Below are 12,709 nucleotides of genomic sequence, written 5' to 3' on the forward strand. Positions count from 1 at the left end.
GCACAACATAAAGTGCTTTAAAACATCTGGCGTGTGCATACATCAATCACATAGTGTAACTAGTGTACTGCTTCACACTGACAGACTAAACTCACTGTGTGACGCACCGCAAACATCTGTTTGTGTAGTGATGGCCGTGCTGGACTGGTACGCACCATGTCGAGAGTGCAGGCGATGGCGGTTTTCAAGCCCATATGGTCGGGCTGAGGTAGCTGAATGACAGAACAACAGTGACCAGCTGATCGAATTTGGTCTGTCCACAATGAAGCAACGACCTTATCTTGGATCAGGTGTGCCCCCCAACACACTTATATAGCCGGTCATTGCTTCATTGTGATAGGCAAGCCCCTTCACCATGGCAAGGTAACGATCACGAAGGGGAATTGACACATGCACATGCCTTTTGTTTTTGATGAACAGAGGCGCCAGCAGAATAAAAACAATAAATAAAAGTTTTAAAATATGCTGGGGAGGCAGTGGTGGACTTACCTCTGAAAGCAGACTAGACTACTTGTCTAAATAAATAAATAAACACTTTATTAGTACCCCAATAGATGCAACATGTTTCGCAGGACCAAGCCCGCTTCATCAGGCAATAAAACAGGGGACATACTGTGGACAAAGGCAAAAAGTACAGTACTGCAGTGAGTTACATAATATAAAAAGCATTCATACGGTACATACAAATATCTTAATTGCTAAAAACATTGCTAAAAAAAAGATGGCAACAAGATGCCAGCTGTACATGCTGTTTATAAATTTCCACTGTTTTTATACATAATACCATCTAGCCCCCATATATTTGAGCCCTGATCCACGGGTCCCGACAGGGACCCTCCCCTGTCCATCAACGCAGCTTTAATTTTGAAGTACAGCGGTGATTTTCACTGTACTCCTTCAAAATGCGGGTGCCCTCAGCGTTTGCCCTTAAACAAGATGACTGCCGCATCCCTCTGGCCCCTATAGCGCATGTGCATAATTTCATAATGTTAGCATGCGGCCGCGTAAAAGATTCAGACGTTTATATTGCATATCCATAGGGTGCACCGATATCGTCACACCCGCCACATAATACTAGACAAGACACGACAAATAACATTTGTGTTGCGCTTTTCTCCTGGAGGACTCGGAGAGCCAGAGTGACAGTGTTTAGAAGACTTGCCTGGGGTCTCCTGCTGAATGGGTGCTGGCGTGCTGAGCGGGCAGAGCCAGGATTCGAACCCGGGTCGCCTGTGTCGGAGGCAGAGCCCTTAACCATTACACCGTCCAGCCACAGCTTAATAATATGCATGCCATCCGTAGTGTGGTTTGCATGGCGCACGCACTGTCGAATATACACATGTCAGCAGCTGGTTGGCTGTTACTCTTTCCCTCCATACTGACTGGCCCCACCCACTTTACTCCAGTGGCTGCCCCCGATTGGGTGAGACCTGTCCACAACTGCATTAATAGCACCTAGCGTCCTGAACACTGTACAGAGGTAGTGTTGGGCGAACACCTGGATGTTCGGGTTCGGGCCGAACAGGCCGAACATGGGCCAGATGTTCGGCATGTTCGGCCCGAACGCCGAACTCAATGGAAGTCAATGGGACCCCCGAACATGGGGGCCCTATGGGGTCGCAGGCATAAGGGGGGAGCATGCCCCGGTCGCGGGGGGGGTCAGAAATTCCCCCCACCCCCTCCGCTAGCGCTCCCCCCTCTGCCCGCTTCCCCATAAAAAAAGTTATAGTACCTGGTGCCTGGTGGCTGGCAGTGGAGTGAGGAGGAGGAGGAGGAGTCCGAGTAGCAGAGTGGCGTTGAGGCCGGGCAGCGGGCGGTTCAGCGCTAGTACCCTTGTGGTACTTCCGCCCTTTCTCTGACCTCACGTCCTCTGCATACGAGGGTACGCATCACGCGTACCCTCGTATGCGTCATCACGCAGAGGACGTGAGGTCAGAGAAAGGGCGGAAGTACCACAAGGTACTAGCGCTGAACCGCCCGAACCGCCCGCTGCCCGGCCTCAACGCCACTCTGCTACTCGGACTCCTCCTCCTCCTCCTCACTCCACTGCCAGCCACCAGGCACCAGGTACTATAACTTTTTTTATGGGGAAGCGGGCAGAGGGGGGAGCGCTAGCGGAGGGGGTGGGGGGAATTTCCGACCCCCCCCGCGACCGGGGCATGCTCCCCCCTTATGCCTGCGACCCCATAGGGGGGCAGTATTCGGCCGAACAGGGCCCTGTTCGGCCGAACAGGGGCCCTGTTCGGCCATGTTCGGCCATGCATTCAACAGTTCGGGCGAACCCCGAACAGTTTGGCCGAACACCACTAGGTGTTCGGCCGAACTCGAACATCACCCGAACAGGGTGATGTTCTGCAGAACCCGAACAGTGGCGAACACTGTTCGCCCAACACTATACAGAGGAGCTATACGTGCTACCTGAGAGCTATTGGTAAGCTACACTCCATTTTTTATACTCTGCCGTTTGCCTTTCATTAAGACTGCCATTCCCTTACACCTCGTCATCTTTTTTAGTTGGACTGGTTTTTATTATTATTGGCTTCATAATCTTTAAAGCTTTTATTACATATTACTACACATAAAAATGTCCTTTTATTAGTATGTGTCACTTGGTGAGATAACGTCTGGCCCCTGGTCAGCTACTAAGCATCCCCTTGTTCTTATTCACTTATTAACTACTTTTTCAGGCCATTTGTCATTATGATTAATATATTATGCCACAGTATTTATCTACTATACTTTGCACTTTAATATTTATTACACAGTGCACTTTATAACGGTGTGATTGGGTCTCCGCTCCCACACCTCACATGGGCATCCATAGTCTGGGTACCCACTGTCTGGCTGCCTTGAGCAGTCGCATCAACTAACTACAAACACCTGTTTACAAAACTGCATGGAAACCTTATGCAAGTTTTTATGCCACAGACTTTTTTTGTAGCAATGTTTTTAGCAATTGATGGATGTGGGAGAGGAGGCCCTGAAGCAGCTGGAACAGCAGCCGCCTGTGCAGTCCACTTCTGGGCAGGAATTTGAGTTGTTGGAGGAGGAGGAGTTGGAGGTGCTGGATGTTGAGGAGGAAGAGGCTCAGGGGCCAGAGGAGGAGGAGGACAGCGAACTTGAGGCCACTGACCCTGATGTCTCTGCTGGACAGACCGCCCAGTTCACCATGGCAAGGCACATGCTGTGGTGCCTGCGCACAGACCCTAGGGTTAAGCAGATGCAAGCGAGGGAGGACACCTGCATCAGCATGATCCTGGACCCACAGCTGAGGGGGAGGGTGGCTCAGTTCCTGCCTGCTGGAGACCGTGAGCAGCGAACATGGGAGTTGCAGGAGATCCTTGTTCTGCGATTGGAGGAAGCCTTCCACCCCCTCTGTCCCTGTCCAGCCAGCACAGCAGCCGGTGCCTGCAGCCAGCAGCAGCAGCAGCAGCAGCAGCAGCAGCATCAGGCGCCCAGGAGACCTGCTGTCCTTGACAAAGGCACTCTAGAGCACCCGAGAGAGGAGGTGCGTGCAGCAGCATCCTCCTCTCAAAGTCACAGGCAGCACCTGACCCGGATGGTGGATGACTACATGGGGTCCGGCGAAGAGCTTGTGGACCCCTTGGAGTACTGGGTCGAGCGCTTGCAGATGTGGAGTGAGCTGGCGCTGTATGCCCTCGAAGTCCTGTCTTGCCCCCCCTTCCAGCGTGCTGTCAGAGAGGTGCTTCAGTGCAGCCGGTGGCGTGGTCACGGAGAAGCGCTCTCATCTGTCCAAAGAGTCCATGGACAGACTCACATTCCTGAAGATCAACCAGGCCTGGATTGAAGGCACGTTCCAGGCACCTGTTGTCGGCGACAGGAGGACATGAGGTGCCTGGGAATAATTTTTTAACAACATCAACTTTCAGTCCCCTGCAAACTTGGCCTGGTTTTTCTTTAGGTGCTGTGGTACCACCGCTAAGTGCCATGGCCTATGCTGCCTGCTGCCATGTATGTCCTTCTGCTGCTGCATTAAACCTCCTGTCTGTGTTCCCACCACCACCACTAGGGTCCACTCCGTTATGCCACTACCTATCTAACACACGCTCAAAATAGCTACTATTTCTGTTCTTGTATAAAAAAAATCTGAGGTGTCTGGGTTGAAAACTGTGCTGTCCCAGTTGTGTATTGGACACAATGTGGGCTTCACAACTGCTGTCCGGAATCTCCTGCTGTTGGTGTTTATTATTACAGCCGTGGTACCAACGCTAAGTGCCATGGCCTACTACATTGCCTGCTGCCACACGTCACTCCTCCTCCTCCTGCTGCTGCTGTATTTAACCTCCTGCTGTCTGTGTTCCCAGAGAGTACAGAGTTATGCGCTGCTGCCATGCGCCACTAGCTATTACGCCACTACAATAGCTACATTTTGTTGTATAAAAAAAAATCTGAGATGTCTGGGTTGAAAACTGTGCTGTCCCAGTTGTGTATTGGACACAATGTGGGCTTCATGACTGCTGCCCGGAACCTCCTGCTGTTGGTGTTTATGATTACAGCCGTGGTACCAATGCTAAGTGCCACGGCCCACTACATTGCCTACTGCCACACGTCACTCCTTCTCCTCCTCCTGTATTTAACCTCCTGCTGTCTGTGTTCCCACTGCCAGGGTCCACAGAGTTATGTGCTGCTGCCATGCGCCACTAGCTATTACGCCACTACAATAGCTACATTTTGTTGTATAAAAAAAAAATTTGAGGTGTCTGGGTTGAAAACTGTGCTGTCCCAGTTGTGTACTGGACACAATGTGGGCTTCACGACTGCTGTCCGGAACCTCCTGCTGTATGGTGTTTATTATTACAGCTGTGGTACCAACGCTAAGTGCCACGGCCTACTACATTGCCTGCTGGTGGTGAAGAAGAAGAAGAATAACCAGGTAAAAAAGAAGAAATAGAATAACCAGGTGAAGAAAAAGAAGAAGAAGAACCAGGTGAAGAAAAAGAAGAAGAACCATATGAAGAAGAAGAAGAAGAACCAGCTGAAGAAGAAGAAGAACCAGCTGAAGAAGAAGAAGAACCAGGTGAAGAAGAAGAACCAGGTGAAGAAGAAGAACCAGGTGAAGAAGAACCAGATGACGATGAAGAAGAAGAAGAACCAGATGACGAAGAAGAAGAAGACGAAGATGAACCAGGTGAAGAAGAAGATGAAAAACCAAGTGAGGATGACCCAGCAGAAGAAGAACCAGGTGAGGAAGAAGAAGAACCAGGTGCCAGTGAAGAAGAAGATGATGAAGATGATGGTGATGAGAAAGAAGATGGTAAAACAGAAAAAGAAGATGGTGAAGAAAAAGATGTAGAGAAGAAAAAGAAGATGAAGACGGTGAAGAAGAATAAACTAGAAATGCAGAAAAAAGTTTTCCATTATTTTTATTTTTTTTAATTACACCTATTTAATTGTGATTTCCCTTTAAAAAAAAATAGCTTTAAGGCCATTCGAATTCGTGATCACGAATTCGGAGTAATACCCGAATTCAATTACCGATCACGTCTCGAATTCGAATTGAATTCTACTGGTCGTGATCACGGCCTAATCCAAATTTGACCTGGATTCGAATGTACTCGAATCGAATTTGGGTACATTCGTGCATCCCTAGTCACGACGTTGTGCCTCATCAGGGGCTAGCATAGGCCAGAGTGTCATAGCTATTTATGCAAAATATTTAGGTAAGGCCGCCCACTTCCCTCGGGCACTGCCCTATTGGTCGGCTGTCAGTAAAACATGCTCTCGCCTTTCACAATACATGTATGCCAGGATTCAATTAAAAGAAGAAAAACACATCAAAGTTTGGGAACCTTGGTTAAATTGGAAAGAAGAACCACTAGACAAAATAATTCACTAGAACTACATAAGACAATTCACAATAGGATTCATTTGAGGCTTTCTTTCAACTCTCAACAGAATAGGCTAAATATCTTACTACTATTTTTCACCATACGATATGAGATCTTCAAAGACCTTGCTTCTATATGTATATTAATACATATATCACTTACTCATTACCACCTCCCTTTCCCTACCCTCTCTCCCATACTCCCAGTATCTACTTATAACACTTAAAGGATACCCGAATTGACATGTGACATGATGAGATAGAGATGTGTATGTACAGTGCCTAGCACACAAATAACTATGCTGTGTTCCTTTTTTTTCTTTCTCTGCCTGAAAGAGTTAAATATCAGGTATGTAAGTGGCTGACTCAGTCCTGACTCAGACAGGAAGTGACTACAGTGTGACCCTCACTGATAAGAAATTCCCCTTTTTACCTCTTTCTTGCTCTCAGAAACCATTTTCAGCTAGGAAAGTGTTTTATAGTTGGAATTTCTTATCAGTAAGGGTCACACTGTAGTCACTTCCTGTCTGAGTCAGGACTGAGTCAGCCACTTACATACCTGATATTTAACTCTTTCAGGCAGAGAAAGAAAAAAGGGAACACAGCATAGTTATTTGTGTGTTAGGCACTGTACATACACATGTCTATCTCATCATGTAACATGTCAGTTCCGGTATCCTTTAACTATGTACAATGTGAACCCTCCTAAAGTGGTTTTGTGCTTAATATGATACAGTATAGTCTTTATATTTGATGTTTCCTTTTTGTTTCCTTTATTATTTGTTGTTGATAAGAGGTATTGACATATCTGCTTATCTCAAGTGTGCACTTGGATATTTGTGTTTATATGCATGCGATGAACAAAAACCTGATACTGAGATACTTGAGTTGACTGTATTTGCTATTATAATATGTTGTTTATATTCCTCTTAGTAAAAATGATTTGAAAAGAAAACAACAACGTATTATTAGATAGCCAGGTATAGGTGTCCCCAATATAGGTAGCCAGTTATAGGTGCCCCCCAGTATAGGTAGCCTGGTATAGGTGTCCACAGTATGGGTACCCTGGTGCTCAGGGGCATGGCAAGAAATCACTGGGCCCCCTGCAAAACTTTGGATGGGATAGGACATTAGACTATTACTATGGCAGCCCACTGAGTGTTGTAAGTCCTTATGTAAACCGCTGAGAGTACCATTATCTAATTTTAAAGTACATTTTTAGTTCAGGTTTCTCATAAGGTTACATATTATTAAGAAAGGGGTTGAGAAAAAGCCCTTGGCAAGGGTGATTAAAGTTTATCTTGCTTCAGGAATAAATGTAGCCATTCAAAATGGTACAGGACGCTGTGGTTGGTTGCAGCTGAAGAACACATCTGTAAGAGCTAATTCATGAAACAGTTGCCCAGGAATCACCATATCTACAGGAGACAGTGTGTATACAGCTTTATTATTATTATTATTATTATTATTATTAATAATTGTATTTATAAAGCGCCAACATATTACGCAGCGCTGGACATTAATTTAGGTTACAGACAATATTTAGGGGTGACATACAGCAATATGACAATACAGGAATACAAGAAAACCAGATCACACAGCACAGTATGTTAGTCACTGGATGGGAGCATGGAGATTAGGCAAGTTAGGTTTACTCAAATGCATAGCATGGGTTCACAGTAATGGAGGTGCATGATCAGGTAGGACACAAAAGGAGGAAGACCCTGCCCAAAGGCTTACAATCTAGAGGGAGAGGTAGAGAAATAAGAGGTAGGGGACCAGAGTTCAGCTGTGGGTTTAGAGCAATTGTGAGGTGTGGTAGGCCAGAGTGAAAAGGTGAGTTTTGAGGGCCTTCTTGAAGATGTTGAAGGAGGGGGCTGCCCTAATGGGTGGAGGTAGGGAGTTCCATAGTGTTGGAGCGGCTCTTGAGACGTCTTGGAGGCGTGCATGGGACTGGGTGATGCGGGGGACGGTCAGGCGAAGTTCATTGGAGGAGCGGAGTGAGCGGCTTGGTGTGCATCTCTGAGTAAGATCAGAAATGTAGAGAACAAGTTCATAAACGCTCAACCCCCATGACAACACATACCAATCGGTGCAGGATCTAGAGAGCCAGTCCTTTAGCAAATACAGTGAAGAAAGGATCCGCAAACCAGGATTGGCTTAGTGAAAAAATGTCCGTTCTTTATTAGAAAAATCCACATGACAGAAAATGTGCAATAAAATCACAGGATCGACTGACGCGTATCGGGCTTACAATCTGCCCTTAGTCATAGTCAAAGTGAACCTGTCAAGGAGGCAGCTTATAAATGGCTGAGAGGGATGACTCCACCCCTCACAAGCCAGCAGCCAGGTCCTTGAAGGGAAACATTACAGACAAATAGTAAAAGCAAACTTGCAATGTATAAAATATTACAAAAAGGTATAAAAAGGTAAGAGTAATGTAAAACAGAAGAAAGATAACCACTGGACTACAATATTATTACAATGGAGCTGCGATGTTACTACAAGAAAATACCACAAGAAGAGAGGGCAGATACAAGGACAGAGGGGTACTGTACTCATCAGTAATCATATACTAAATTCAAATCTCAACGCTTATTCAAACCCGCAGGTGTACGAGTGCCTAACCTCATGATCCAATATGCCTCTCGTTTCAACAAGAATCTTTGTAGATCACCTCCTCTAATGGGACAGGTGACTCGTTCAACTCCCTGAAAGCTGAACGATCTTAGATTGCTTTTATGTACAGTTTCAAAGTGTTTGGAGACTGCTGACTTCTAAAACGTGTTCCAATGTGTGCCGCAGTAGTGCTCGGCTATTCGTGCTCTTAAATTGCGAGTAGTGCATCCCACATACTGAAGCTTGCACTCTAAACAAGAAATAACGTAGATGGTGTATTTCGTGTCACAGTTGACATATTGTTTGATGGGAAAGCTAGTATTAAATGTATAGGAGGGTACTGTGGTCCCCCGCTTGTGACAATGACAGTATTTACAGGTTCGATAACCACAAGGGTATGAGCCTACCGTAGTCAGCCATGTAGGGGTATGTAATGAAGAAGGGGACCTGAAAAGACTGGGGGAGAGGATGGAACCCAGGGTCCTGGCTTTTCTGGCGGAAAAACGGCAACCACCATCGAGAACTTTTTTAAGTTTGGGGTCTGAGTGTAGAACTGGGAGATATTTTCTCACAATATTAGTAATTTTTGTAAATTCCAAACTATATTCTGTAACAAAAGTGACTCTGTCAGTACTGCCTCGCTCCCCTTTCACAGTCCCCAATAAATCTGATCGTGCTCTCCTAGTCCCTTTGATCCGTCCCAACTCGAGTTGTCTGTTTGTGTACCCCCTCCGTCTAAGTCTATCTTTCACCTGATTGAATTCAGATTGTAAATCACATGGGTTGGAGCAGTTGCGGGCTGCTCTAATAAACTCTCCTGTGGGAATAGCATTTATAGTGTGTTTAGGATGACATGAGTTAGCAAGCAGAATCGAATTGCCTGCTGTGGTCTTACGAAATGTACGTGTGGAAACCAAACAAGATGTAGGATCTCCTGTCAGAGTTAAATCGAGGTAATCAATTTTAATGTTATCAGAGTTCATTGTAAAAACCAGATTCAAATCGTTTTGGTTAGCATATGCCAGGAATTCCCCCAGGAGGCCAGGAGGACCCCCCCACACCAACAACAGATCATCAATAAATCTCCCATACCATATGATATGGGAGGCATAAGGGTTAGAATCCCCAAAGATGCGGAGCTCCTCCCACCACCCCATGTAGAGGTTGGCGAGGGAGGGGGAAAATTTAGCCCCCATAGAAGCTCCGCATCTCTGGAGAAAAAACCTAGAATCGAACATAAAATAGTTGTGTGTGAGGAGGTACTCCACGGCCTCCAGGAGAAAGACCCGCAAAGACACATCAAACGTAGAATATTTGATGAAATGAAATTCCAAAGCCTGGAGGGCACGATTGTGTGGAATCGATGAGTACAAAGAGGCGACATCCATGGTCGCCCATGTGTATCCGCCGTCCCACTCGAAATCCTTAAAACTAGAGAGAACATGACGAGTGTCCTGCAGGTACCCAGGTAACCTGAGGACAAGGGGCTGCAGATGTGCATCGACCCACTCACCCAGGCGCTCGCCCACGGAGCCAATGCCCGCAACAATAGGACGGCCCCGGGGGGGAGCGCCTGGTTTGTGGATCTTCGGGAGGTGGTGGAACACGGGCACAACCGGATGGAGAGGGCAAAGATACTCAGCCACCCGTTTGGTTAAAACACCCATGTCCTGCCCGCGGTCCAGCAGCCCCCGAAGATCCACTAGGAAGGCCTGGGTAGGATCCTGGAGCAAGGGCCGATACACATCCGCATTGCCCAGCTGTCTAAGAGCCTCCTGTTGGTAGTCAATGGCATCGAGAACTACGACCGGACCCCCTTTATCCGCCGAGCGTATGACTATGTCACTATTGCTTTGAAGAGATAGAAGAGCCTGACGCTCGGAGGAAGTGAGGTCGGACGGGGCCCTGGAACATCTAGGAAGGTTGGTCAGTTCCTTCTCTATGAGGTCCTGAAAAGTGTCTAATTCTGGGGATCTGGCATTGACTGGATAGAATGAAGGGTTAGAAACATTAACTGGAACTACCTGTTCTACACCCACCCCTGAGACACCACTTGTGTCAAGGTCCTGCAGCGCCACCAAAGTCCTAATGTCTTGAAAGGAGGGGACATCCTCAATTGCACTTAAAGACAGGGACTGTGGCACAGCAGAATCCAACACTTCAGAGTCCTCTGTGAGAAAATGTTTTTTGACTACCAAATTCCTGACAAACTTGTTAAGGTCTAGAATAGTTCGGAATATATTGAAATGGTGGGAAGGGGCAAAGGACAGACCTCTAGACAGGATCTTCCTTTCCTCTATAGAGAGTTATAATCATTGGTGTCCCTCAAAAATTTGAAACGTTTAGTTTCCATTATGATTTTCTCTAGCTTGTTAATGTTGTTTATGAGCTTAGAATGTAGATCATCGAAAGTAGACAGAGAATCAAATTTTTTTTTTTTTCAGAAATGTAGGTTGGACAGGTTTTGTGGATGGATTTGTAGGTCAGACACAATATCTTGAATCCAATTCTGGACTGGATAGGAAGCCAGTGGAGGGATTCACGGAGGGGAGCCACCCTGGTGGAGCAATGGGAGGAGTGGATAATTCTGGCTGCCGCATTCATGATGGACTGCAGTGGGGCTATTCGGGTCATACACTAAACATGCATGCATAGGCTCTTTTGGTGTTTCCAGTCAGGATAGAGCTTGATCCTGCAAGTAGCACTGGCAGAAATGAGCGCTGTACAAAGGCATTGTTCTGGTACACAAAAGCGAAGCGCACAGTTCCTATAGCTATAGGGGACAGCATTGGGAATAATGGAATGGCTTCTGGCAGAGGAGGTAAGCTAACTTTTTAAGTTCGATGTGCCAGATCTTTAAATTACATTGTGGGGCACCTGTATGGCCACAAATACAGCTTAAAATATACCATAGGCAGGGGAACAAAAATCTAAAAGTTTTGAATACCTGTTTCTTAGTTACATCCTCAGACACACTCCTCCACTGATAACCGATGTTAATCAACTGGCTAGTGCACAGATGTGTATGTATGTGCCTCTATAACTCGAAAACGGCTTGACCGATTTGAATGAAACTTGGTATACAGATCCCTTACTACCTGGGATGATATGTTCTGGGGGTCTCGCGCCCCCCCTCCATACCTGGGCGGAGCTACAAGCAGCAAATCAGATTTCACCCTATCATGTCAATGGAAAAAATGTAAAAGGCTACTATTCTCACTGTAATCATGCCACAGTCCCCACACTTGGCACAGTTGGTCACTTGGTGACAGAGGTTACAAATCCAGGAAAAGTGGGTGGAGCATAAAACAGCCATTCATTTGAAATGGGAAAATGTAAACTGCAGCCATTCTTACACTGTTAATCACAGGGTTTTCAAACCTGGCACAATTGGTCACTGGGTGAATGAGATTAAGATTCAGGAAAGTGGGTGGAGCCTACAACAGCCAATCAAAATTCACCTATTGATTTTCAAGTGGAACATTTAAACTACTGCCATTCTTACACTGTTAATGGCAGAGGCTTCAAACTTACTACAGTCGGTCATTGGGTGACTGGGGTCCAAATTCACTTAAGGGGCAGGGCCTCAAACAGCCAATCAGATTTCCTTGCTGCATAAACTGCTTCCATTCGCACATCGTTGATGCCAGGAACCTGAAAGCTCACAAACTTGGTCATTGAGTGACTGTGTGTTGAGGTTTTAAAAAGTGGGTGGAGCCAAAAACAAATTTCACTAGAAAAATATAAGCTGCAGCCATTCTTACACTGTTAATGGCAGGGTTCTCAAACTTTGCACAGTTGGTCACTGGGTGACTGGGATTAATATTCAGGAAAATGGGTGGAGCCTACAACAGCCAATCAAAATTCACCTGTTGATTTTCAAGGGTAATAGTTAAATTGCTGCCATTCTAACACTGTTAATAGCAGATGCCTCAAACATGGTACAGTTGGTCACTGGGTGACGGGGTTTCAAATTCAGAGAGGGAGCGGAGCCACAAACAGCCAATCAGATTTATTTAATTTCAGTGGGAATATACAAATTATTGATCCCAAGGACCCCAAAGCTCATAAACTTGGTAATTGAGTGACTGTATGTCAAGTTTAGAAAAAGTAGGCGGTGCCAACAACTACATTTTTTACATGGTAAAATATAAACTGCAACCATTCTTACACTGTTAATGGCAGGGTTCCCAAACTTGACACAGTTGGCCACTTGGTGACTGGGATTAATATTCAGAAATG

At 46.1% G+C, this 12,709-nt stretch overlaps 1 protein-coding gene across 14 annotated transcripts in view; it reads right to left on the bottom strand.

Moving 5' to 3' along the window:
• CTNND2 (catenin delta 2) overlaps window positions 1-12,709 on the bottom strand; it is a 2,713,436-nt gene that overhangs the window by 659,026 nt on the left and 2,041,701 nt on the right. Inside the window, exon 21 of one of the 14 annotated variants that reach the window (XM_068236442.1) lies at window positions 548-612. The exons of the other annotated variants lie outside the window; for them this stretch is intronic. Coding sequence (XP_068092543.1) covers window positions 589-612 — 24 coding nt within the window. The 3' untranslated portion in view covers window positions 548-588. Of the gene's footprint in view, window positions 1-547; window positions 613-12,709 lie in introns of those variants that run through there. 14 annotated transcript variants of the gene reach the window in all.

The sequence above is a fragment of the Hyperolius riggenbachi genome, chromosome 5 (assembly GCF_040937935.1).
Source record: "Hyperolius riggenbachi isolate aHypRig1 chromosome 5, aHypRig1.pri, whole genome shotgun sequence".
NCBI lineage: Eukaryota > Metazoa > Chordata > Amphibia > Anura > Hyperoliidae > Hyperolius > Hyperolius riggenbachi.